Below are 27543 nucleotides of genomic sequence, written 5' to 3' on the forward strand. Positions count from 1 at the left end.
AACAGATTGAGTGACGCAGAAAAAAAAGCGAAATCCGCGATAAAGCACACATTTATTACAGTGTGCTGGGATGCAGCCTCTGCGCGGAAACCCTTTAGAAGAGGTTTACGCGCGCGAAGCGCTACACCCTGATCGCGCACTTGGCTTTCGGGTTCATCCTCGAACCCTCCTCGCAACCATAGACGCGCGCGAAGTCGCTAGAGTGCATCAGGGGCAAGTTGCAAATCATTTCGTGGTAGGGTCGCAGTCCGCACGAGAACCAGCAGTGGAAGGCGAACACGGCGGCGTCGCTGGGCACGGGTCCGAGGTTGATCGCCGGGGTCGCGTTCGCCCTTCTCGCCGCCTCCCAGGTTCTCCAGACCACGCGCAGAGCAGCGGCTGCGGCCGGAATGTCCGCGCCGACACCGTCTTCGTCTTTGGCAGAGGGCGCCAGACATCTGCGGCCGCATTTGCGGAACATTTCTTTTGTTCGCGAGCACTGTCTTGAGCATTGCCCCCCCCCCCCGCCCCTATATAATCATTTACGCACTTCTACAGCTGCTGCTGTAGCCTCAGTCGGAGACTATTGCAAGATTCGGAAGATGGGTTCGTACCCTAGTGAATACTAGCCCCTTTCGTTCCATGGACGGAGGAGCTGAGCTTGTCATTAGTACTGTTTCATTTTTGCAGCATTCCTTTGCAGTGTTTTGCGGAGCTTCTGGTCGATGGCGCCGCAGGTAATCCCTCGGGGCAGCGCAAACTGGAGCGAGTTTATTCTGACGGAGGACGTAAAATGTGTTGACGACTGGGGTCTTTCGACGAAATTGGGCCATTTTCGGCCAGAATTCGGAATTACAGAGGGGGCCCAAAATGGGTGAGAAGACACGCCATCAGCCGTCAAAATTAGAAAAAGAAAGAAGCGCATATATATAAGCAGTAGAAGGGATACAATAGACGTCTGTACGGAAAAATTATTAGCGCTAAGAAAAGGAACCATTGCTGCCTTCAGCTCTATTCTACTTGGTCAACATTCTCAGATAGACCTTCGTTTCGTTTCGTTTTTGACAAGACGTTATTAGACCTACAGTTCACAAGCTCACGTGGAAACATATTCCGTTTTCTGACTTTCTGTCAGAAAAGTTTGTCTTAGCTTAGAAATCTGTACTTGAATAAGTGTTCAATGCGCTCATGTCTCGTTACTCTAAAAATTGTGAGCGTATTTGTCAGGTTCAGTTTTAAATTGATCATTTTTGTGCTGGCAGAAAAACTTAAGGCGTAATAACTTCGCACACAGCAATTGCTAATGGTGGGTAATTTATCTCCCTTCTGCAGTTGAGACCGAGAAGTGTAATGATCATGTTTTTAATGCAAGTGTCATTGCATTTCGATGTACATTTTACAACATCGCCACATTATTGAGCTCGTTAATGGACGCAAGCATACTACAATACTCCAGTATTAGTCGAACGTTTAACAGACTAAAGAGAAAAAAAGATAAGATAGACACCATCCTACATATCCAAGCCTATAATTCCGAACAACACAATATCGTCAGATCTCTCGCCGGCACTCCCAAAGTCTGGCATGAAGCAATACACTGATCCTGCATAGCTGTGCACATTTTCAAGTTTAATATAAACATTCTTCACACTAAGCGTGTCTAACAATTTCAGAGCACATGCAAACCACGAAGCATTGATCCGATAGGGTTATCTCACGGCGTCACGTGGTAGCTCTATCTTAGCTGCATCGCATGCGACGACAGCGCCACACGTCGCAAGGAGGGGTCATGGACCCTGCTCCTCCATACTGGAAAGTTGCCTTTTCTTTTTCACTCTCATTTTCCTTGTCACGTACTTAAACCTAATCATCTGCGATTTGTTCTTTGTTATTGGAATGCTTCAAATATCGAATACTTCCTTTCTTCTGCGCTTTTCCGTAGCTTCGTTATCTGTTGGCATCAGCCACAGAAGTGCTAAACGCTTCCCAGCTGTACGACGGGGAATCAATGAACCGCATAAATGGACACTGAAATGATTTCCATCGCTTTTTATGCGAAGCATATTACTAGAGCTCAACCCAGTTCCTCAGGCGCGGCGGTGTTGCCTTCGATACCACGTGACACCGTGACGTCACGATAGAGGAGAAACGGGGCTCGAACTCCCGCCGTCGCTCGCTGCGTCGCCCCCGCATCGGACGCGGTGAGCGTCGAGCAACACAGCGTTCGGCGCGACAACGATTTATTCATGAAGTGCAACGCCGCAGACACGGACACCGACGACACCGGCTTTTCTGCGACGCGAGCTCCTTAACGCTGTCGCGTTAAAATAAAGGCTAGTATGCTTCGCATCCTGGGCTTAACCTTAGCTAAGCCACAGCCATTTTTTTTTTACTTGCCTGAAATTGGCGGCTGTAGTCTCTGAGGCGTTCGCCAGCCTCGCCACCGATTGGAAGTAGAGCGTGGCCGCCATTCGGACGCCCAGTCCGGCCAGGGCGAGGGCGTAAGGCCTTCCCGGTCCCAGCCACGGGAACTCCAGCTCGGGCGGCACCAGGCTGTACCCCCGCAGGGTGCTGGAGTCCTCGATCTTCCACTCCTGGTTCATGAACCGGAACTCCGGGTCCCGCATGAGACCACGCATGGCGCCTTTGACGGCCACGTAGTTGTAGAGCGGCTTCATTTTCATAGGGGGCACGGATGCGTAGAAGGCGTTGACCTGTCGTCGAGAACGTGGAAGACGCTAGTTGGCTAGAGGGAGCGCACTCTGCGCTCTTGAAACAGTTTCACCTTTTGAGGTGCATATTTGTCCTACAACAATAATCGTCGTCTGCCTCAATTGCTTGCGCTTTCGTTTTTGAAAACGCTGCGCTCGCTACTTTTCTTTCCGCAATGCTATACGTCACGCTAAAAATGCGCATGCTTTTCGTGACTTGAAAGTACCGGGAACGCAGTGTTAAAGAAAGGAAGTACGGGAAAGATAGATCACGATTATTCTTGTGGCACAAGATAAGCGCCAAAGGGAGGAATCTTTTTAAGGGCGTAGAAAATTTGCCACCTTTTAGAGTGCATCTTGTCCCCAAATAGTTATCGTAATGTGCCTGGTTTGCTCTTTCTTTCAGGAAAATTCTGCGTTCGCTATACGTTCCTGCACAAAACGCCGTGTCGTGTTGGTAACACAAATGCTGTTATCATTACGGCCGTATGCAGCGCGCGCAGCGTCATACTATATGTAGGCACGCAAGACAGGCGGCGAGTACGGCGGGGGGGCGTAGTGTGCCCCGAACTGTGCAAGGCTCTGTTAGAGGGTGGTACTAAACGCTGTGTGAGATTGAGCCACCTCACTCTCGGTGGAGCGAGAAAAGACGGGACGTGTCTTCGCTTTACCTTTCCTTTCTTTCACATCCCGTCCATTCTCCGCATATGATAGTGACCGCAAATAAAGAAAAATAAAGATTCCGGGGAGAAGCCAGGACCAGACTGCACGCGAACTGATGCAGGCATATCACATAAAGAAGATAGACCAAGACTGTGTTAGTGACGCTTCCATTAGGTTGTTTCGATCGGAGATAGATTTTTTTGATAATCGGTTGCCCCGCTGGGCTGATCAATGTTCTTGGGAGCTGCGTTCTGCGCATGTTCTATTTGTCTATATATGCCCATGGGTTGCCGTGAATAAGACAGTTGAAAGTTACCGCCCATGTCGTATTTTTGTCTTCTCTTCCACTGTTCCCATCATTATTTGCCATCAATATGATATGCAGTAAACACCAACTAGGCCAAACTGAAGTTCTTCTCGTCCGTACACGTTGCTCCGAGAATAGCGAAGGTGCTTAGATTCGACGAGAAAAGGACAAATTGAGCATTTCAATTTGCCTCGTGCTTGTTCTGCTATTCGTAATATTTGCCACTAACCTGTATAACGCAAATTCACAAGCGAAAGCAGATAAGGTTCGCCTATTTCCACGCCGAGTTTACAATTACACCCCAGAGGGTATTAAAGTTTCACTCCACACCCTCTGTTACGCCTAGCTATTACTCATTTAGCTCGTAGCATCTCATAATAGAGGTGTGGGCGAGAACATAATGTCACAACCAAAAATTTTCACACGCATAAGTGTGGTAATGGGTGCTTGGCACTTCTTCGAGCACCCTATAAGAAGAGTCTTCTGAGGATTGCCGCCAACTCCTATGAGCAGCAACTCGCCAGTACTTAAGGTAGAAATCTTCAATATTTTTGTTGACTGTACGGCAGAGCAGTGCCGATATGTATCGCCTAACGGAAATCTCCGCTGGAAGATCTCTCCCGTGAATATTATGAGCACCGCCTTCGAACTTTAGGCCGCTGTCAATGATTCATTTTTGATTAAGACGTGGACTTCGTTGCTTAAGCAGTTCACTGCTAAGCGCGGCATAATAAAATGCGGAAGTTTAATGGGCCAGTAACGCGATGCAATGTGTAATTGACAGATGAACTCAACACCAACAGCCCGAAAGAAGCGGGAATTGTTTATCACAAGAACAACCTGGTCGCCTTGAATAGCCAATACAGGATGATAAAAGGAGAGCAAACGAAAGTGTACTTGAGTTTGGCAAGAGAAAAAATAGAGTTTGCCCTGCGTCAATGTGGTATGTAACGCTGGGGGAAGTGTAATGAACCGACTGATAAAGGCGCATCGAATAAAGGAAACTAGATACGGCCGGCGTCAGCATCTGGAATAAAACAGCGTATCAATTACGCTAATTGTCAACTAGTCCTTTATTTGTGCATCACAGGCCATGCGCAATAAAACATTTAATGGAGAGCTTCTTTCGTCCCCGGAAGAATGTTACGGACTCCCACGTTTTCTGCCTCAAAAGCACATGCATATCACGGAACCACCTTCCACAGCTAGCTAGTGGCATCGTTTTTGAAATATTTTTTCTACTGATTATATATGACTTTGTATGTGTTGTATGATTTCAACGTTGTATTGAGGTTTCGTGTTATCCACGGTGTTGGATTAGCTTCTATTTCGTTGCTAAGCGCGCAAGACCATAGGATCGAATCCCCGCCGCGGAGTCGGCATTTCGATGGGGGCGAAGTGCAAGAACTACCCGTGTTCCATGAAGTGGGAGCACGTTAAAGATCGGCAAGTGGTCAAAAATAGGATAGTCCGTAGTTGAATAGGATAATAGCATAGTCCGTAGTTGGAAGAGGTGGAATGCCTCATAAACAAGTTGTGGTTTTGGCACGTAAAACACAAAAATTGTACTCAGATTGCGTATGGTTGTGTAAGCTGTTTCGCTGTGCACACGCTATACAATAAAACCTCCTTACAACAATATTGAAACGTAATGTAGCGTTACTTCGTTATTGATATCGATATCGCACGTACTGCACTATGCGTCTGTATTGTGGTTCATCGTTACTTCGTTATATTCGTTATTTCCTGACATCTCTTTTCGTTATAACGAGGTTTCACTGCACTTGTTTCGTTCGCGCTTTCTTTTGTCCGTGTGCCATCGGTAATGCGCATTCGCACTGACGACATTCTAAAATAAATCACTGCAAAAAATAAAAACGCCCACCTTCTCGGGCTTGGACATCGACCGGTACAAGAAGAGGGCCTCCTGGTACGGGTCCTTGGGCGGCGGCTTGCTGCTGCCCACCAGCGTCCGGTTTTCCTCGCCCAGCAGCTCCGCGAAGGCTCGCCAGACGTCGTTCGCCGTTTCGCGCACGTCCTGTAGAGTCGCCTTGGGCACGACCATCCAGATGTGGGCGTTGAGGGCGGAGCGGAAAGCCGCGTGCGTTTGTGCAAGGCAGTGGCTTCGGTGCGCGGTGAAGGCCTGCGAGTTGCGGAGCGCTCGACTTTACTGTAACGACAGGTGCCGCTAACTCGCTAAGGTTTGTATTTTTCGGGGCCATTGACCCAGCCGAGCGTGCTTTGCGAACGCGTTTAAATGTGAATACGCTGCGTCAGGTTGCACACAGGCGTTATTAGAGCAATGCTGTTTCTTTTCAGCCAGTTCCTACTTTTGGAAGTGATAACGAAAGCCGGCAACATAGCTGCTCTGGAAATGTGTGAAAGTGTGAATATGCTGCGTCATGTTGCATACAAGCGTATAAGCGTAATACTGCTTTCTGTCTGCCAGGTCCTACTTCTGGAAATGACAATGAAATTCGGTTATATAGCTGCTTCGTGAGAACAATTTATTTACGCGATTCTGCCACAGCGTAGGCACCAGCGCTTCCCTCAACTTTTTTGTGGAATGTAGCTTTGTCGCGACGAAGTTTATTCGCTCATTACTTCTTGCCAACTAGCGTGCCGTAGTCGTAAAGTACATTTAACACGCTCTTCTCGTACGTCTAAGGACGGACACTTAGCAAGCTCGAACTTTGGGCAAGACGTGAGATATTTTGGACTGGTATTACTAGATTTGATCTCGAAGCGCCAAGCCTGGCGTTTCGAAAATAACCCCGACGTCATGACGCAGCAGAATGTGCTAATGCGCAGAAATAATTGGGATGCGCGGTTGTCTTAATGCCTTCGCGCGCGCCCGTTGTAGCGAGTACAGGAACAGAGTGAGGCACTGTTTCATGACGTGATGATGGATACAGCCCCTGGTTGGCAGTCGAAACTGGTTCGGTGAAACAACTGTTGCGGCAACTTAAATTTTAGGGGTGCGGGGACATTCGCCACTATTCCATCTGGTGTTATGATGGTCTGAACCCTGTAGTTAATTGCAGGAAAGGAAATGACAAGTCGACAATACCACTCGATTGCTTGTTTACCCAATGCAGACGGAACGTACTGCTTCTCTGTGAACGAAAGAGAAAAAAGAAACTTACGCGCAAAAAAAAAAGTGAGGCACTCCAGCCGTCAGCGTTAACCAGCGTCCTCCAACAACGTTCACTGGCGGGTAATGATTGTTTAGCGAACCGAAAAAAATTCCGCCTAGCCAACGAGAACATTTAACAAATCGCACACATCTCGGACACCGAGTAAAACCTCCCGTCACGTTTTTTTCCACTTCGCCTTGCATTATTTTCCAGAGTAGTTGAAGGGGCGTAAACCGGAAATTATTCCACGGGCAGCAGAATATTACCCTACAGCAAAGTGAGAAGAAGTCCCGAGAAAAAATACCCCTTACCATGACGAGAAAAGGCTCCGCAAAGCAGAAAGCATGCAAATATATTGAACTCGTGCTGACGCCGCCCTGAATTTCAAGCGCAAGCTCGCCGTCACGTGACGGATTCTGCCAATGTCTGCTTTGGCCTAGTTAATCTTTCATCATTATGGAGGACTACATTTCAATCCAAAGAGCTCGGTGACTGAATTCGGCAAGTTTCACGTTTGAAAAACTTCGGCCACAATGGCCAAAATACGAAAAAAAGATACCTCAAAATTTGTGAAGTCACACTGACCTGGCGCCGGTTTTTGTGGGCGGGAAAAACCGAGCAAAAGTAAAACTTTGACAATTTATTATCGTTTCCAGTACGCAACCTACTACCAAGAAATTGGCTAACACATCGTTTTGAAACAATACTTTATCAGTTTATAAAGAGATTTTGGCATTTCGCTTAAATGTTCCTCCGATCTCTGAGCTCTGTGCGAAGACTAAGAGCGCTTGCAAGAGTATACATTTGTGCTCGGCCCTCTCACCAAATGCCCCATGTGCAGCTATAGCGAGACCGGCTCGACTCACACCCAAGCCAGCACGAGCCTCCGAGACACCCGGCGGCGAGCAACACACCAGCTGCTAGATTAGCTGCGCGGTGAACAGTTTATTTCCCACGCATAGACCGCGGTTCGATTCCCGGCAGTGGTGGTAATTTCTTTCCGGCTGCTAAGCGACACGAAGGTAAGCAAGTTTCTTAAAAGCGAAGAAGATCGCGCATACAGCTGATCGTCGCGATGGAAGCACTCATTAGAGTGACGCATATAGCATCGCTACTTACAGGACGTGTACGTGCTACGGGCTTACGTCGCGAGGTGACCACGCAGACAGTTTTGCCATAGAAGCGATGGCGCCTCGCATCCACCCTTGGCGACTACGCTATAGTTCGACGGAGTACAGTTGAAACTCGATCTAATGAAGTGATGACCACGCTCGATTTATTTCGTTAAATCGGGAAGTTTGTACACTCGAGGAAAGCATTTTTCGGCGCTTCGAAATCTTAAATTGTAACGTAGCTACACGCCAAAAGGCTATCGCTGCATCGTAGTTGCCCCTAATGGGGCGACCTGTGGCGTAAACCATGACATAACGAAAGCAACCACCACCGCCTCTACCGAGGCGGTGTTGAGTCCGCATTTCCGCACATGGGCGTGGCATGCAGTCTCATCAAAATAAAGCTAGGGCCGCGACTAGGGCGCCTAGATGTTCCAACGCGTTAGCTTTAAAGCCCACGTTCGAGAAAAAACCCGTATGCGTCAAAATTCGAAAGAAATCGCCGTTCTTTATTGCTCATCTATTACAGTAAAAAGCTTCGTTAAATCGACTTAGGCCAAGTTAGATACGTTAATTCGAGTTGATGACAACGTTCAACCCTATGGGCAACTGCCGCGTTACGGAAATTTCATCGTCAGATCGGGAACTTCGTAAAATCGTGTTTCGTTAGATCGAGTTTTAACTGTACTTATCGGAAAAACATGGGCACGTCTGCACAAGGCGTCAGATTCATTCGAGAACTTCATTGTGCAATCACTGTCAATGGGTAGCAGCAGTACGGCAGGGTTACAGATGCATGACGTAAAAGCAAATTCGGACGCATACTCACGGACGCACACCCGCTCAGCAAGTCTACTCTGACGCCACTTTTAGCGCAAGGCGGCAGTCTCCGCCGCCGCATTTACCACGGCCGTACTGTTCACGCCGGCTGCAGACGCCCGTTCATACTTGTCTAGTCACTGCGTTTTCTGTTTTGATTGGATCGCGGTCGCTGCAAGACGGCGGTGCTGCTCCGCGGCATTTCTTGTAGCGCCAATTCATCTCGCTTTCCCTCCAATGACGTTCACGGTTCTGATCCGCACAAAATCCGTTAGCGCGATAGCACGAAAGCAACCACGTGGACATTAGGCGCCTGAACAAGAACGAACACGCTTGAAGATGAGGTGCCTCACAACGGTGGCTGGATGAAGAGCGACCCCAGCGCCATTGACGGCGTCGCGCCTCAACAGTTTGCGAGACGAGAAAAGAGAACAACCGTCAGCGTTTGCTGCTTGAAGTCGTTCCGGTCAGACAACTGTATATGATGCACAGTGTTGTAAGGGCAGCGCCGCACAGCAGGAACTCTAAGTGGCTGTACTCGCAAACGCTCCCGCCAGTAGAGCAATGGAGAACGCCGGTCTGCAGCTCCGCGGCAAGCTTATTGAGCGAAACCGTGATCGCGTGCCCGTGACTAGGGTGCGTCGTTTTAACGCGACAGCGTTAAGGAGCTCGTGTCGCAGAAAAGCTGTTGTTGGCGGTGTTGGCCGTGAGCAAAAAATCCCGTAAGGCGATACATAAATAAAAAACTGGCTGTGGCTTAGCTAAGGTTAAGCCCACGATGCGAAGCATACTAGCCTTTGTTTTAACGCGACAGCGATAAGGAGCTCTTGTCGCAGAAAAGCCGGTGTCGTCGGCGTCGGCTCATGCGTGCGGCGCTTGCTCAGGCGCACATTTCGTTGTCGCACCGAACGCTGCGTTGCTCGACGCTCACCGCGTCCGATGCGGGGCGCGTAGTCGCTGCGCCGTAGCAAAGCCACCTAGAAAGAGTCTCTGTAGCATGCCGCAAACTTCGCTTCTCATTCCAACGAGGAGCTCTGTCTCCAGGAGGCATCTCACCTCGTGAGTGTCTAGCAGAGGCAAGCGCAGCTGCTTATATACAGCCGCGACGCCGCGAGCGATGGCGCGAGTTGGAGCCCCGTTTCTCCTCTGTCGTGATGTCACGGTGTCACGTGGTATTGAAGGCGACACCGCCCCGCCTGAGCAGCTGGGTTGAGCTCTAGTAATATGCTTCGCATAAAACAACCTGGAAGAAGGGCTGGGTGGGAATGGAATCAGGGTCTCCGGAGTGTGAGACGGAGATGCTACCACTCAGCCATGAGTTCGATGGTTCAAAGCGCGAAAAAAGCGCCTCTAGTGAATGCGGTATTGTTTTGCAGACAAACACACTGCGCGGCCCTCGCGTCTCAGGAGACCTCGCAAACCTCCGCGCTCGAGCCTCGCGTAAACGCGGCGACTTGCACCATCCACACCGGGACATCACGGCGACGGCGACGGCGCGAGTGTGCCTCGAGTGCCCGTATAAGTGCTTGTGCTCGATAAGTGCTCAATACAGCAGAGATTAAATCCGACATCGAAACACTGGTGACCCAGACAACACAGCTACGGAATGCCATGTAACGTTTTTTGTTTGGCACGAAATAATTTCCGAACCTTGCATGTGTTCTCAGGGATGAAATTCCGCAACGTCATTGCGTGTGGAAAGCACGACTCCTTACCTGCTCCTCGGAAGAGTAGTAGTAACTGGAGAGCAGCTTCGGGCTCGTGAAGTGTATCAGCGACTGTAAGGAGAGCCAGCCGAAAAAGTCCAAAATCTTGGTATCCCCGAACGCGGCGTGCAGCATGAACACCGCCCTGAAGTATTTCGGGCGTTTGATGGTCACTGACGGGATGTTGTCGAAAGACTGGTTGAAGTGGCGGCGCAGCGCGGCGTTCCAGGTGTCGTAGTCGGTAGACGGCGCCACCGTTGGGATGTTGCGTGGGTGAAGCTCGAGGGGCATGCTGCGACCATGTCACGTGCTTCCTTTTTAGTGTTTTTTTTTTCTTTGACCAGCGAGGCTGTCAAAGAGGGCTACTAGGTACGCTCGAGAACGATACACATGCTAGCTTTCGTGGTTTTCTAAAAAAAAGCTAGATGTCTCATGACGTTTTTACTTCGCGAAAACGGGCAGAATGCAAGGAATATAATATGCAGAGTAATCTTGATGCGCATTGGTCAATTAGGGGCTAAATCAATATTACTAAGCCCAAGTTCTCGCATTATTTAGAGTACCTATATGAAAAGAGTATATAGCAGGTGTTCTGTGTTTAGCTGCACAATGTTTTGGAGTGAAAGCATCATGCGTCCCATTAGGCGAAAATCCTTCGTAGTGGGCGTGACGGAAAAAAATGGTACCGAAAATGGCCGACGAAGCACTGTGTAAAAACATGTCAGAAAGTGCTAGGATTGACGTCGAATGTATCCTGAGGTTCTTGCAAAAAAGTAAAATATTGTCTTTGAAGAGAGAATTTGCTTCGTTTTGATCTGGTTGGGAATCGAACCCTGGTCTCCACGGTGCAAGAAGAGTACGTTTCGTCGAGGCCACGGCTGTCCTTCTTTTCGGCTTCGCGGTTCTGGCCAATCAAAGGTTCCCCAAATGCATGCGTCATTGCACACGTCACGTCTAAACATTTGGCTGACTAAAGGTGCGCACAGGAGCATTGAACACGTGACAGCGCAACTTACAGGGAAAAGGTGGCGCCACGTTAGGAGCCTATATAATGAGCGCGTTCATGATGTTTCGAGGTCTTCAAGCGGTACACCGCTCTCGCGTTCTCACGCGTAAGCAGTCTTCAGTGTCTCTTTAGAATTTTTCGAAAATTGCCTTTGGCGGATAGCACGAATCTAACCCTTGAGCTAGATTACTCGAGGAGGAAGTCATTATTTTACGAGAGTTCAAGATGCTTATTTGAATAATTTGAGTAATTGGAGTAATGAACTTTTTTATTTATTTACATTACGCTGCGCATTTATGTTTGCTAGCCAGTGAGGTCACAAGGCGTGCCCACTTGGAAAGAAGTCTCAGGATTAAACCAGTTTCGAGATATTATAATTCCAACCGTCCGACAAAATGGATTGGGGTTCTATTTACTCTTGCGCTAAAATGCACAAAACAGCGTTTTCTCGAAAAAGTGCAACTGTGCATTTTTACCGCAAGTTTGACAGTGCTTATGTCGAAACCGGTGCCATCCTATCAATTCGTTCCAAGTCGATATGCCTTGACCACTCGCTAGCTTCAACTGGCAGATCTCCGGAACCATATACACGCGATATGGGTTATATACGCGCAAATTTATGCGAAACAGCGTCCATAATAAAACCCTGAAATAACTCTTAAACCCATAGGCAATATGCCTTTCACCTGTCAACTCGTCTGGTTTTTCCCAATTGTACAGCACGTTTCGCGCAAAATTAGTAATTGGAAACAAGAGTCGCAAGGTTTTGAGAAAATAAGTCATCTACTTAGGGAGAGAGCCAAGGCAACAGCCAAACAGGAAGGAAAAGTAAAAATCAACAAATTTAACCATTATTCTTGGGAATATTTATGGATCAACATCTTTTTACTTAAAAAGCAAGTAGGCAAAACACCGCCGGAAGTGCAGAATAATTCCGTGTGTTTTGAGTGACGCATCTACAATTATGAGTCGAACCACCTGACGTATAGCCACTTCTTTGCTGTGGTTATGTGCGTGTTTTTGTAACTCCTCGCGGTGGGCGCAGCGCGTCTAGAACCACAGCATCCTGCGCGCTATGCGGTTCCGCGGGACTGGCGGCCACGTATCGTTACTCAACTTTCCAAATAACAATACGTAAGTTTTGGCGCTTGAGAGAATAGTAAACGAAGGATCGAAAAGAACTGGGATTGTTCGGCAAATATATGTTTCTCTACTATTCATCCAGAGCTACTTCAATAAACGCTACTATAGTCGGACACAATTTAAGCCTGCTTTGAAGCCCTGTCCATGCTCTCATAACCGCCAATCACTGTTCCTCCGCGAGGCTGCAAGTAATTCGTACTTCATATTTTCTTGTTACCCAAATAAGGCGGTAACCGCAGAACAAAAATGATTACCACGTAATTTTGTGCGTTTTCTTTCGCTAATTATAGCGGTATGGCGAAAGCCTAATTTGTTATTGAACTGAAGTAGAATGGTTGCTTCGCTACAAATATATATTGTCAATTTGCACTTCAATTGGCAGTGAAGTTTCATGAGTAAAACGGGCTAAGCAGTTAAATGAACTGTACCATATACTTTTCAAGAGTGCAATGCTCAGACTCCATGCACCTCGTACATGTCTGTTGTACGGCTCAGTGCTTCGGCCGATGAAAAGACACTTCAAGAACAGTGGACACTCCGAATTTTTCAAGAGTGTGACGCCATTTTGAAAAGGCCGTATAACGATGATTTTGTTTGCTTCTGTGATTGACTGGCAGAGTAACACAACCCCGCGCGGTCCCTGTGCCTCGGTTGCTAACTGCTGTTTTTTTTTTAAGTTGTATTCTACTACTGAAATTTTTCATTTTACATTTTTGCTTGTTTACTTGTTCTTGGCAGCGTTCTGCCTGCCCTTCTTTCCTGCGCGAGTCCATTTGATGTGGTTCCTTGTTTGGCAATTAAAGGATAGTTGTATCTCGCAGGCCTAACTGTGAGATGCGACTTATTTCATTTCTCTTTGGCGGGTTTACGCGTCTTTATGGCGAATGGTAGACGTTATGTCTATTTGTACTAGTAAAGATACCCCCCCCCCTCATTTGCATGGAAAGGTTACCTTGGGTCCGTGCATAATACATAATACTTCGGGGCCACGTAGTGATTACGAAACTATAGATAGTCCGGGAATGGTCAACCAATGCCCGTGCGTCGAAGTGCGTATATACTTCAGTTCATGGGCGTGGAGCCGCTTTCTTCATTGCACAAAACATGCCGAGCTCTCTTAACAATCTTTGATTACCAGCGTATAGCATCAATCGACTTCCATCCAACGCCTGGAAATATTCTACTCTCATCACATGGGTAAGCCTGTGACTGTGGGTGCAGAATGCTTCCACGCGCAGTCAAGCCCGCTAATTATGAGTCATGTGCACCGTTACACGTCAAAATTGCTGAAGAATTCTCACTGATCCACGGGGCGCTTATCACTGATTATCCTTGTTAAACCACCGATTATCATTGTTACACGCAAGAGATTCACCCATGCGTAGTTTCCCCTATTCAACATTTACGCTGTGTGCGATGCCAGCTTGGCTTTGAAGCTTTCAGAAGGGGGGTGCAATGTTCACCATACCTGTCGGCCATGGTGTTCTCGTAGGACGTGGAGGCCCCAAATTTGCTGCTCATTTCCATGAGGTCTTTGAAGAGCTGATCGGAGCGCCCCTTGTCCTTGGCCAGCTCCGGTGTAGACGCAAAGGTGGCGTACGTCAGCTTGAAGTGGCCCAGGATTCGCTTCGTCATCCTGTGCCGCTTCAGCATCTCAAGTGTGGTTATGAACTCCTTGTCCAAGCTGAAGGTGACAGCGGGCGACTCTCTGGCGTTGTTGCTGACACTCACCTGCACGTGACACCATCGGCGAGAAATGTTGAAGCGACGATGAATAGCGATAATAATTTAGTCTAATTTAGAATAATAGGAAATATGATAATTTAGGCTCAATTAGCCAATAGAAGACTTGCAAAATTACGATAGTGCGCTTTTCTTTTCAAGCCTTTAAGGCAGACTTCTACGTGAGGAATTACATTAAACAATTAATTGTAATCCATTACATTTCTCGCTAATTTTGCAAATTAACGAATACTTCGTTTAATCGATAACGCTCGCGGTTACCGTATAAATTTAACAGCGAAGCTGTATGTAGCTACAATGTGGTGTTGGTCGATGTCCGCCTACAACGATCGCGTCGAAACAAACAAAAAAACAAAAAATTTCGTCTCCAGTTCCTCGCGAATGCTTTCTGGCTCTCAATCTAATCTAAGTATCTCGAAAAAATTTAACTGATATTGGCCGCTCAGACGAATCTATCATTACGCTGTTTCATTTATTTGTCATAAAGAAGTTAGTTCACAGTGAAGTTGTAAACGCTGGAGAGTTCCGGTCTGCTTGCAATACATGTCCGACTACGCAGGGAGTATGGTTGTAAGAAATGGCTGTAACTCTTGTTTTATGGATACTATCGCGAAACAAATTATATGAAAATTAGCCGCTAAGAAGACTCTAACAATGCGCAGGAGTTTCATCTGCTTTTGCTAATCGCCTAGTTCACAGTGAAGTTGTAAATATTGTGCAATTCGCGTTTTGCCATCAATACACGGACTTCTACGGGAAGGAAACGGACAGCCCCGTCTTTGTATGCTAGAATAAAACTCAAGCCCTTGCAAGTTTAATTCAGCTAATTATGTAAGAATTATGCTCAATCGCTAATTACAAACAAATATATTATTTCGTGCACTCCTTTGGACTGCGCTCCAGTCAACGTGTATCGTAGCTCTCATCGAGGATCAGTTTAACGGCCACCTGCGTCCTATGCACACTGTTGACACGAGTGGGCGTTGTTTGTTGTGGTTGCGTCATAGTCGCCTAGGCAACTTTGTAATATATGTGTACAAATATACAGACACACGCTGATGCGTCGATTGAGGCAAAAAGTACCACAGCTTCGCTGCTCGATCGTCCTTCTTCGCAGAGTGAAAGCGCTGATGAGTTCTTTCTCTTTTTTTTTCCAGTAATCAATTACATGTAACCAGTTACTGTACCGACGGAACAAGCTGTAACAGACGCTGCAGCTTTCAGAACCTGAATTAGGCGGGAACTGCACCAGAACACCAGAGATCGCGCCATGCGTCAGAATCGAGGATATTTCAGACAAACCCCGGAGCTCAGTAGTTATATCCTCGACTTTGCGCTGCGCCTGAACTTGGCCGACGAATGGAACCGGCACATTGCAATGTTTCTTTTATCAACGGCCACTTATCGCGTTATTGCTAGGATGATTTTTTGTAACTTTGGATTGGCCATACCACCTTCTCCAAGCATCTGCAACAAGGAAGCGCCGAGCTTCATAGTGGCCGCAGACGCTGAGGAACCGTACACGCTAGCAAGATGCTTATAAGCTAGAACACCGCCTTACGTCACATCACGCATATATTGTCTTCACCAAAAAAAGAGAGAAAAAAAACGCGGGAAGATGAACGCATCAGTCCTGAAAAGGAATTGCTAGTGAAGATGAGCATTGTGTGAATATTTGCAGAAAATATCTGCAGAGGTACTGCAACTGCCAGGCCAGTCTGTTCCGCTTGTGGTATCTGTTTAGGGTTCATTTATGTTCGGAGAAGTAACGAATTGCTTTCGAGTATACCCCTCCGTTACTGTCGTGGGGTAGTAATTCGCAAACCCCCACTGTGCGGTTATCCTTGTGTGACGTTACCGCTGGTGAGGACAGCGTTTTCGCATTCTTCTCTCTTGACAGCTAGCGTTTCGCGGCGCTGTTTTCCATTTTGGCTTCGCCTACAACCCTCCCCCCCCTGCCCCCCCCCCATATTTTTGCGGTTATCACTTTCCTTTATACCTTACTCTACGCATCGTCATATCCTACTCCTCCTCCCCCATATATATTGGGGGAGAGTGAACTACGTGTAAATAACGCGTTGCGTAGGAAATCAGTTCCTCCTGGGATGAGGACAGTGATCTGTGTCAAAAGGTTGGTTCAGCTGCATGCTTTGTTGTACAAGTGGTAAAAGCAAAAAGCAGATCACCAGCGATGAAAGACTTAAATGATAAGACAGTAAACGTAGGTAAAAAACCTGAACGTTTTTAGTGCCCCGCTACTTGCAGTGATTCGCAGTGATGAATTCCGCCTCTTGTCAGCTGTCAAACCGCATTTGACAAAGACATCAAACCGCATTAGTCGAAGATTATCTAAAAAATGGAGAAGCAGCTAGCGAACGAAAAGGTGGGCTGAGACCTCACAGTAAATATCTCGCCTTGCCTTGGTCTCGTCTCTTGATTCCCACCATAGTGAAATATGCATCACCAAGTGGCGCAAAATTCTACTATTCTAATGTCAATAGCGTTTTAATCTTTCCGTGCAAGCCAATCTGCACGTATGCATTTATTCTTTGCGTAAATAGGTGCCGGCATGGGCACAGAAAATGATAAGCAGGAAACCAGTGCCTTCGAGAGAAGTGATTGTGCCGGGCTGGACTATCATGGTATCAAGCCGTTGGCTTACCTTTCTTTTATTTTATTTTCATTTTTCCGGGTTACCCAAGCTTCTCGAATTCCTTCATTCATCGCGTGAATAAGCGGGGACACGAGCAGTAGGAGTGATGTATGCAACGAGCCGGTACTTTCCAGAGAAGAGATTCATCCTGAGAAAACCAACATTGTAGTGGCCTATAGGCTTACCTTTTTTCATTTTTTCGTGCAAGCCAATCTGCTCCTGTCTGTTTATCCATCGCGTAGCCTTGCATAGTCAGGTGCACGGGAACTGATGTACACAAGCACCGAATCGGCGCTCTCGATATAACTGATTGGACCTGGCTAAGCCGATATTGTAAGGGGCGATGGGCTTACATTTTAGAGCGAAGCTTTCAGCCTGTGGTTGGTCGGGATTTTTCTTTGCCACGTGCTCGCACAAAAAATTCGGCCTATAACGCAGACAGTGCAAAGAAGCGCGAAGCGCAATGTGTGCGGCTCATCCAAGAGGTAGCACATGATGTCAACAGGTGACACCATCTCTTGACGATGACGTCACTGCGTGACGTCACGTATGCTGTGATGAAATCATCAGGCGATATCGTCACGTGACGATGCCATTTGTACCTAATGTAACGTTTGACGTGAGGCTCATCACGCCCCCTATGGTGTGACGTCGTCAAGTCAGTGTGTCGTGATGACGTAATCACGTTACGTCATCACGTGAAACGTCACCTCACCACCGGATGTTAACGCCCAGTGTTTCACTTCATGGGCCACATAATGCTATCGAATTTATAGATGCCCCCATCAGCAGTTGTGGAGGCGGTTTTCCACAGCGTCGCGGGACATTCGCTTTCGCAGGGCCGGGATGGCGAGTCAACTTTTTTTGTAGAGCATTTTCGTTTTCCCGTTTGGGTTGCCTCGCGGCACAACGTCCGTACGGAACCAGAAATATAAATATGTAGGCCTGTTTCATAGAAAACCTGCAATAGTGACTTAAAGATGTGTTCTCCATAATCCATCTTTCGTTATGTTCAGCTTGAGCTCTGGTTCGTTCAATATCACGGTATTCCGTATACGTTTCCGTATACCGCCGTACCTCTACGCGAATGAGGACCGTTGTGTGCAGTTTCGCCGACATGTAGAAGATCCCGTCGATGAGACTGGCTGAAGGATCCACGTGGTCTGGCCACGTGATGCCGCCTTTTTTGAGGGCCTCCCTCACCTCCTGGACGTTGCTGCCGCGGATTACGCTCTCGCAAACCTGCAAATAGGCGGCCGCTTTCTGCAGCGGCGACTGCTCTTGATCCGGCACACTCATATTCCGCAGCCTGGTCGTTACATTATTGAAAGAGTCGCGCCGGATACGGTACACCGTGCTGATGTCGTTCTTGAGCCGGCTCATCTGCAAACGTAGGAGATAAGAAAAAAAAAACTCAGTGCCCTTCCACTCTGTGAAGAACGATGACACGCGGAGCTGTGTATATGTGGGCTCCTTAATGGCGGAATGCGCCTGTGCCGTGGACAGGCCCAGCATTGCACTATCTTCGGTATCGGCCCACGTATGGGGAGTGCTTAACGCCTGCGTCACCTCTGCCGTGGCTCATCCCAGTATTGCACTATCTTCTGGACCTGCCCACGTATGGAGTTTTGTGTCCACACCCGGAAACGATTCCGGGGGAACTAGCCATAAAGAGCTTGGCTGTAAAATCACTTTAATGTAACCAAATAAAAGGCATACGCAGCCAAGCAAATTTTTTGCTTGGGTCGCCCGCAAAAAGAAGAAAAAGAAAGAAATGTAAGCCTATGGGCATGTTACTACGTTAGCCCATGCTACAATCACTTCACTCGAAGGTAATGGTTTCGAAGGTACTGGTTACTGCCATCCTAGCCTATTATACCCTATTGTAAATTTATTAATTATAATTAACTAATTATTTATGTGAATACGAACACGGGAGCAGTTTTCAATATTACCCGAAGGGCGAGGCAGTGACTGCTGCATACCGAGGTAGCGTTGCGCTTGAATTCATCAGACGCTGTTCTAACTATACACGGGTGCGACACGTTGGCGCCACGTCGCACACATGGATGCCACTGCTGGACGGCAGGAACAACACCCTCACCGCTACCAGGCGTCACAAAACGCGGGCAAGGCAGGGACTGCATTGGCACCGCAGGTGTCGCACATCGATGGCGCACGAGGTGAGACCAACGGAAAACGGTAGGCTTAATTGAGCGCCCAGTGAAAAAGAAATATTAGATGACGTTCGTTTCACGTTTGCCAGAACATATACGCGTGCCAGCAGCGGAAGAGAGAAAGTTGGCCTTCCTCTGCCGTCGAGGCGACTGATCGTAGCGTTGACGGTACGTTCGATTCGCTTCGTCATTTTTGCATGCAAACGCGCCTTGCGTCTCTGAAGACTAACACTCCGCGCGTGACCACCCCGTGTACCTTCACCGGACAGCACGACAACGGCGACAGCGCGGAGGACGCCGACGGCGTGGATGCGCACCGAGTGTCTGTGTAATTGCTATCGCAACGAAACTGCGCCCGCTATTTCTTTACGTGTGCCTCTGCATGTCCGTGCAATTAGCGCGCACTGCTCGTCCCCATGCTTACGAAAGTTTGTTGCTTCGTACATACTGGTGAGGAGAACCCATACCTCGATGCTGCAGATGTGTTGGTAGTAGTTGTCACACGGCCTGTTCCTCTCGTCGATGGCGTTGGTTAAAATGGCCGCGTACTCGGCGCACGCCGCAGTCGGGCATGCCGAACTGTGCGCGGAAGGTTGAGCGCGGTAACGCCAGGCCAACATCGAGGCGACGCCCAGGAGGACAGTGACAGCGACCGCGACAGCTGCGCCGATGACGAGGCAGGCACGGAAGGTTCGTTGGCGCTCACGGCGATGGGCCTCTTCGACCGGATCGCGGATGCCCAGCGCCGACAGGTCGACCTGCGGCGAGTGCGACGGCCAGTCTGTCGTGACTCACGGGGCACGGATTCACAGCGAGATTTTACGCTGTCTTCGAAATCACGAGCGTGCCGTCTGCCATCCTCATAGGCTGTTCTTATGGCCTAGAAACAGAAGTTCCCGGCTGTCCCAGTGTGCGTATATACACGCACACTGTGAGGAACCACTGTAGCAGGAACCATTTACAGGTGATTCCTGGTGCAATTCCCTTTACGTAGCTCAAGCGCTTCCCCTAGCAGCCAAGATGTAGAAACGTCGCTAGCTGTGCTGTGTTTGTACATAAGGTACATTGTTTCATACTTTTTTAATATATAGGGTTTTACGTGCCAAAACCACTTTCTGATTATGAGGAACGCCGTAGTGGGGGACTCCGGAAATTTTGACCACCTAGGGTTCTTTAACGTGCACCTAAATCTAAGTACACGGGTGTTTTCGCATTCGATCCTGCAACCTCATGCTCAGCAGCCTAACACCCTAGCCACTGAGCAACCACGGCGGGTTTGTTTTATACTTCTCTAAGCTGCTACGACTACCGCAAATTTTGAGCGAAAAGGTGTGTTTTCCACATCATTTCACTACATTATTGGGGCTGCTTTAGAATATCCAAAATAGCCACGCGGGTGGTCGCATGTGCATTCCGAGATGGCCGTGACCAAGAAGGAAAAGTGGCGTAATATATAGTAGATTGGTGCTGCGGCCAGGCGACACATTGCATTACCGTTACTGGAGTTATGGCGAATTAGGAAGTCACGCTTCATTTCGACGAGGTCTGGTGGAAGAAGGTCGGGTGCGAGGAAGTTCTTTTGTGCACGAGGAATGCTCGAAGATGTCTGGTAGATATTTTTTTTTCTTGTAGAAATGTCACAGTCGAGTAAACTTTGTCTGCTTGCCTCTATATGTTCATCTTTCTTTCGTGCCAGGAACTTATTCTAGGAATTTTTTCTTGTAATACTTATCAACTTAATCTGCATTAGTGTTCCTCTTTTGGTCCATCTATACATCTTCGAGCGTTCACTTTAACTGACAGCACCTTGTGCAACTTCATATTCGATATGTCATGGTCCCTGGCCTGTCATTCAACCGTTGCTTGCACCTAATCGGTGTAAGTTCTGGTATATATATAAAAAAAAACATGCTCCTTTTCCCGACGTACTGCTCTGTGGCTTGCCTATACCCAGCTACGGCCGCTGGATAGATATTTTAGGGGACAGGGTAGGTCCTATTCTAGCCATGCATTTTGGGCTATGTTCGTGACCCTTTTTCTCGTGATCTGCTGGGGTTAGAACTATAATCTTGGTGGCATTGTAATCAGCAATGTTAGGTAGTGTTACTGAACCAGGATTATTTCTTTTTGGAGATTAGATTTTTTTGTTTTCATTTTTTTACTGGACCCACCAAATTTTAAAGCCAAAATCTGCAGTAAATAGCCTGTAAACAAACATCCCCTACAAGAAAATTTAAAATCCTGGTTCAGTAGACTTTCTGTAATGTTTGCTCAATATCTGGAAAATGTTATCACCCTAGCGCTTGTAGTTTCTGAAAAAAAGGGTCAAATGCAGCAAAATTTGGTGTTTTGAGATAATTGGCTTTGAAGTGGAAGAAAGAGCTTCATTGCAATATAGGACTGTAGAAAAAAATTCTGGCGCATTTTTTCATTAGCCACCAGCCTGGTAGTCCCCTCCATCGTCAACACTTCTTTTCTGTGCTAGCTGCCTTGTTTTCCGGGCCTCCTTAGTTACCAGTGGTGCAGCCCTCCCTGCAAAGTACAGTCGCCGCCGGTTAACTTCGCGCAACCACTGGACTGTGAACCGTCCTGGAGAAACTCCGAATGACCTCAAAATGTCGGCTAGAGCAATGCTGCGGTCATTAAAACTTAGCACAGCATCCATTGTCGCTATTTTCAGCGTCTTTAGGCCAAGAAAGATATTCTTCGGAGCGCGCTCCCATACAACCTTGTTGAACGCCTCATTGGTGTTCTGAGTTTTTCCATGGAGACATTTCTGGAGAAGCTCAGGCTTCGAGAGCTGCTAAAACACCCGCGTTCTGCTTAGAGCGTTCCGCCGAGTGCGAAAGCTTCGATGCAGACGCTCACCTGGTGGCCGCGGCGCCCACTCCTGGTTTGTGTTGCGGAGAATTGGCGTCATTGGAGGCTGACTTATGCCGGTTTCCATGAAAGATACGTTTTTAAAGCACTCCTTTGGCTTCGTCATTGCATTACCGCTAAATAACCAGCACCAAAGTATAAATAAATTCGATTCTCCGCGAAAACACGCCAAAGCACGAGCAAAACGCCCCGCGTTGCGATTAACCCAGCTGCATCTTAGGATTCGTTTGGCTAAGTGAAATATGCTAGCTAGGTTTTCACTGCTTCCACATGAGTGACAGCCATTCCGCTAAACGTGACAAAAAATAGGCGATGAAAAAAAATTTTTTTTTGCCGTTTAGGAGAGGCAAAGATCCCGAGCATGTGTCAAAGGGGGCGTGGCTGGATGCTGCCTAAGTTTCGAAAAATGTTTATTTTGAGGTAAATATTTCGCGCAAGCGCAAATAAAACGCTGGGTCATGTTAAGGAAAGAACAGAGATTTTAAATTACACAAAAACAAAAAATCGATTTTTTTTCGGAAAATTTGCCTACCCTGTTCCCTTAAAAAAATGTGCGGCCCGCCGCGTGCAACGAAAACGCTGTTATCCGCCGCAACGCCACAAGCCGGGGTCTGCTGTCTGAGATCAGCATAGAAAATGCGTCACGCACGCACGTGGAACGTCGTCGCCGACGCGTCCCATCCCCGCCAGTTAGCGCCGTTCGGCCAAGCCAAGTGGCCGAACGGCGCTAACTGCAGCGTTGCTTATACTACACTCACCATTTTGTCACGTTGTGGTGTGTGACTTATCTACCGGACCTTGCTGATAAATGCGAGAGCGTTAATCAGCACCGTTGTCAGATGGGAAGAGAACTTGGCACCCGGAGGCGCTGCGTCCCACAGCTTACATGTACTCGTCACCCAAACCATCATTCGATACATTGACTCCGGTGCTCCCCTTCAACCCGGGCTGACTGGGCGGGGGCACTTGGTTCGGGCCAACGGTCCTTCCCGGACAAGGGGGCTGTTGTGGTGCAGCACAACTGAGGAACTGCACTCCACACACAAACAGCCAAGTCGGTTTTACAGGGCACAAACCTGGTCTCCCCCCGCATTGCCAAAGGCACGATCTGTCCATGCAGAGGGCAAACTGGAAGCTCATTACGTCCGGTTTCCTCGACGCTAGGCGAGCTACGTTAATCTACCGCCTGGCGCGAGGATGCCTTCCGTTGAGTTACCGGCGCATCACAGCCATCCCGGCTCGTGGAGTGTGCCCCTTTTGTGGCGGTCGTGAGGACTCGGCTCATATCTTTACGCAGTGTTTGCTTACAGCAGCTCTTCTCCAAAGGACTGCTAGTCTCTTTAGGCTCCCAGGCGTTCCTTATGAGACAGTTCCATTTTTGGACCCTTTGCCTAATCAGGCGATCAACCAGTTCGTGCTTGTTCTCGCCGAGTGCTCATACCAAGTTCGGTTGGCACGCTGTGATTCACTTTTCGGGGATCGGGTGCCGGGCCTTCACGAAAGCCTCGCGAAAACACGGAACGAGGTCTGGTTCCATCTCACCCGGGAGCTGCACCGCTTGAGCAAGAAGTTTCTCGAAGTGGGGGCTCGTCCTGCCGTGATTTTTGATGATTTAAGCGGAAGGCTATCCATTAAGTTATGATGCATGCTCCTAAGGTTGCTCGATTCGACCGTGTGTGCCACTCGATCTACGGGTTTTTTTTTTTTTTTGGCTCAGTGGAACCCAGAGGCGGAAACGGTGGTGGCGCACCCTCGTGTGGTCGCACTGCCCCGCGCATGGCTTTGGTTGTATCCGCGGTTGTATGCCTTGACCTCTTGTGCGTCAAGGCAGTCCGAGCCTTAATAAGCAAGTAGGTAATAAGCATGATTAATAAGCGAGAGCGCATTGGCCAAACGAATTTCAAACCACGCATACGCAACCAGACAAGCCCTCCATGTGGCGCAGAGAAATTACGCAACTAATTGACTTTCTCAGGATAAAACATGTAGAAAAAGTATAACTTACACTCCACCTACAGACGCGATAGAGACGGATTGTAATTCGAATATACGTGAAAACACAATTATGTTACGCGGAAACTCAAACACAAACCCCTCTTAACGCGGAGCGTTTTCCAGCTGCTGTTTGAGGTCTTTCTTATAGTCGCGGACAACTTTTCTTGGCTATGAACCGAAGGCTACGGAAACTAAGCGCAAGAAGTAGTCCCGCAGTTTTGCTGGCGTTTTCTTACTTGGCAAATTGAAAACAATATTATTTTTGTTTTGTACAGTACCTAGTTTTAAACGATGCGTAACCTTAACCAGTCAGCTATTGGTATTTTATTGTATCTTTATATTGCTCTTTCGACCTTTGTCTAACCCGAAGCCATTGCACGTTTTGCACATTCACCAAACGCGAAATGGCACATGTGTCTTCTGGTGAGTGTTTGTCGCCTGCTGTACCATCAATCAACTCCCCAGAGAGGCCGTTCACCAATTTCGCCAACAAAAGACCGCTGGATCACACCAATAAAAGCTGTGGCCGTGCGCGACCGCGCGAGTTGGGGCCCAGCTTTTCCTCCGGCTGTCGTGACGTCACGTCACGTGGTTGCGCTTAAAGTCAATGGTGGCTGCACGGCCGCGCCCAAGGGCTGAACTGAGTGATTGCAATATGCAACGCATAAAAACAATGGCTGTGGCTTAGCTTACGTTACGTCCAGGATGCGAAGCATACTAGCCTTTATTTTAACGCGACAGCGTTAAGGAGCTCGTGTCGCAGAAAAGCCGGTGTCGTCGGTGTCGGTGTCTGCGGCGTTGCACTTCATGAATAAATCGTTGTCGCGCCGAACGCTGCGTTGCTCGATGCTCACCGCGTCCGATGCGGGGGGCGACGCCGCGAGCGACGGCGCGAGTTAGAGCCCCGTTTCTCCTCTGTCGTGACGTCACGGTGTCACGTGGTATTGAAGGCGACACTGCCGCGCCTGAGGAGCTGGGTTGAGCTCTCGAGCGACGGCGCGAGTTGGAGCCCCGTTTCTCCTCTGTCGTGACGTCACGGTGTCACGTGGTATTGAAGGCGACACCGCCGCGCCTGAGGAGCTGGGTTGAGCTCTAGTAATATGCTTCGCATAAAATAAAGTGTTTGCAGCATCTGCGCGGAAACCAAGCGAGCCCATCTGGAAATCGCAAACTTCGAAATCTAGGTACAAACGAGTGAGCGAGCGAGCTGACTGCTGCGCCGGCGCTTTACCAACGCCTGCGTCGGCTGCGGGTCCAAGCCCTAACCGACGCCATACGGCTGCATGGGAGCTCGGACGCAGGCTGCGATGTTCACTGTTCACAACTTGGTACATATCGCATGTGAATAAACATTGATTCACGCTGAGTTAACTGCATCTTCCCTCACTAAAGTGGTTGTGCGAGGTTGGCAAAACCGAAACGGGTGCCGAGTGCGCCCGGACTACGCTGCATACAAATGCTCTCGTGCAGAAGCTCCGCCCCCGGAACTTTCGTTTCATAGCCAAGAAAATTTGTCCGAGAGCATAGCAGGAGTGACGCAGCCCTTTGGTTCCTTGCACATCATCAACAAAAGAACCATAAAGCTCGCCTTCGTGCACAGCGCTCACCGTCAGCTTTTTCCGGTGCATATTACGGTTACATAAGCTGCAGTTTCCGGGAAGCGTGAGAATCTTTAGGGCTCTTTGAATGCTATCGTGTTGCAGTCGTAAAGGCGATGCATCCTCCAAATTATTCCACTCAGCTTTCGTGACGTCACTCTCAGCCGGGTGCACGACGACCATTCATTACTCCACTCACGTCTATTGTTACTTAAGGGTCCATTGCTTGTCTCTCAAGGGTTCCGCGCCGGAACCGTTACTTTTTTATGACGCGCCGGAATATGGGCCGTCTCTGAAGCATCGCTTACCCCACTCAGTCTTTCGATCCCTCGCTGCCCGTGCTTGGAGCGCTTAGCCTTGGTCTTTTTGCCAGCCGTGGTAGCGGCGGTGGTGCCGACGGTGGTCGTTGTGGGACGGTCCTTTGTTTTGGCGGGAGCCCCACCCGGCGACGTCAACTTTTGTCGCGCAGCCAAGGACGGCTTGCTCAGGGACTTACCGAGCGAAGGCCGAGAACGCGCCGCCGCCCGTGTCTTTTTCCCGGACTCTTTCGAGCGCTTCTTGTTGGACTTGCGGAGATCGTCCGACATGGCGTCTTCTTGGTTCTCGCGCTTCTTCTTCTTCTTCCTCTACCCTTGCTTGCTTGCTGGTGATGCCATGCCGCTTGTCCACCACGAGAAAGTGGCCGTGGTTTGATTTTGGTTTGAAAGAGCCTGTTTTGATTGCGCACTCACAAATTCTCTTTGAATCAACATTCAGATCAATGCTCAATAAAATCTTCGAACCCCAATGGCTGTCTTCCGCGAGGTAACCCAGATGAGCTAATTTGGCACGTCCATTTTAATGCCCTTTGGCTTGAATGGCCATCGAAAAATGAGGGCGCAATTGTCGTACATAGTCTCAAATCCACAGCCAACAACATAGCCCAAATGATACGTCGCGTGACGTATCGAAAAGCGGGATTGCGAGAAGACGATACCCTAAGGCTCGTATAGTCTAGTTGAAGTTGCCTTACCTCGTTTTCGTTCATTGAAGTGTGCGTGCAGCTTGGGGGAATCGTTCGAGTGCTTTTCTACCTCCAGACGTCCAGTGATGAATGTGTTAGCTTCCCGTCTTTGGCTCTCACAGAAAAAGAACTAAGTTTCTTGGAGGAGGCATCACATGACTCGTAACTATGTTACATGAATTCGCACTTCATTTTCTTGTAAGGGCATGCGTGGTCTACACTGCTTCCCATGTATAAAATCGACGCAGTGGCACAATAAATTTAGTTGAAAGTTTTCGCTTGGTGTGTCGTCTTCTCTCCCGTCCGTGTCGTTTCTTTTTATGTGTCGCGAAATATCATTTAAGTAATGGATTACCGGCTTGCCCGGAATGCTGCTCTCTCTATATTTATTTATTTATTTTCTGATCGCGAAATGGCCGCGCCTCTTCTCTTCGACCCGATGCACATATATTTTCAGGCATTCTCTTGTGCTGTCTTCAACTGTTCCCGATATGCTAGACTCGCTGAGCCTCGGCAGCAAAAACGCTCCCATTAAGAACAGGAGTCACTCACCCGATCGAACGAGACCATGGCTTTCGCCTGCGAACGGCGACTTCTCGCCTTCCATCCAACGTCGCGTGAGACGATGATCTCGTTATTTTTCGGATGGTCTTTTTATTCGGTTACCCCTAAAGTCCCGGTAGGGGCAGGTAGGGGGGAAATGATAACGAAACTAAGATACACTATAACCTATTGATAATAACTTTATTAAATATTTGTATATTGACACGTGCACTTGTCTACCTTTTCCGGGTGACCACTTGTCACCACCTAACAAACATTATCGCAGAGCGCAGGACACACCTGCATCTATCGGAAGTTTCTCGAATGTTATCGATGGTTCCACCCGCTGTCTGTCACAGAAACTTGTG

At 48.4% G+C, this 27543-nt stretch overlaps 1 protein-coding gene across 1 annotated transcript; it reads right to left on the bottom strand.

Annotated features, from left to right (window-relative positions):
- Nucleotides 1-33: 33 nt before the first annotated feature.
- LOC139061036 (EEF1AKMT4-ECE2 readthrough transcript protein-like) lies at nt 34-26254 on the bottom strand. The gene is made up of 8 exons (XM_070540471.1): nt 25938-26254; nt 19624-19914; nt 18057-18362; nt 14052-14314; nt 10444-10726; nt 5546-5803; nt 2377-2693; nt 34-437 (listed from the first exon to the last, which is right to left on the bottom strand). Exons 1-8 carry the CDS (start codon nt 26214-26216, stop codon nt 122-124), a joined length of 2313 nt encoding a protein of 770 aa, XP_070396572.1. The 5' UTR covers nt 26217-26254; the 3' UTR covers nt 34-121.
- Nucleotides 26255-27543: the final 1289 nt, after the last annotated feature.

This window comes from Dermacentor albipictus, chromosome 6, assembly GCF_038994185.2.
Source record: "Dermacentor albipictus isolate Rhodes 1998 colony chromosome 6, USDA_Dalb.pri_finalv2, whole genome shotgun sequence".
In the NCBI taxonomy this organism is placed as follows: Eukaryota; Metazoa; Arthropoda; class Arachnida; order Ixodida; family Ixodidae; genus Dermacentor; species Dermacentor albipictus.

What these genes read in the sequence shown, in the direction of transcription:
- LOC139061036 (XM_070540471.1), bottom strand. Translation starts at nt 26,216, where the DNA reads ATGTCGGACGATCTCCGCAAGTCCAACAAGAAGCGCTCGAAAGAGTCC. An exon ending in ACTACTCTTCCGAGGAGCAG is followed by an intron (nt 5,804 to 10,443) that starts GTAAGGAGTCGT and finishes CGCAACTCGCAG; the next exon opens with GCCTTCACCGCGCACCGAAG. An exon ending in ACTACAGCCGCCAATTTCAG is followed by an intron (nt 438 to 2,376) that starts GCAAGTAAAAAA and finishes ATGCGGCCGCAG; the next exon opens with ATGTCTGGCGCCCTCTGCCA.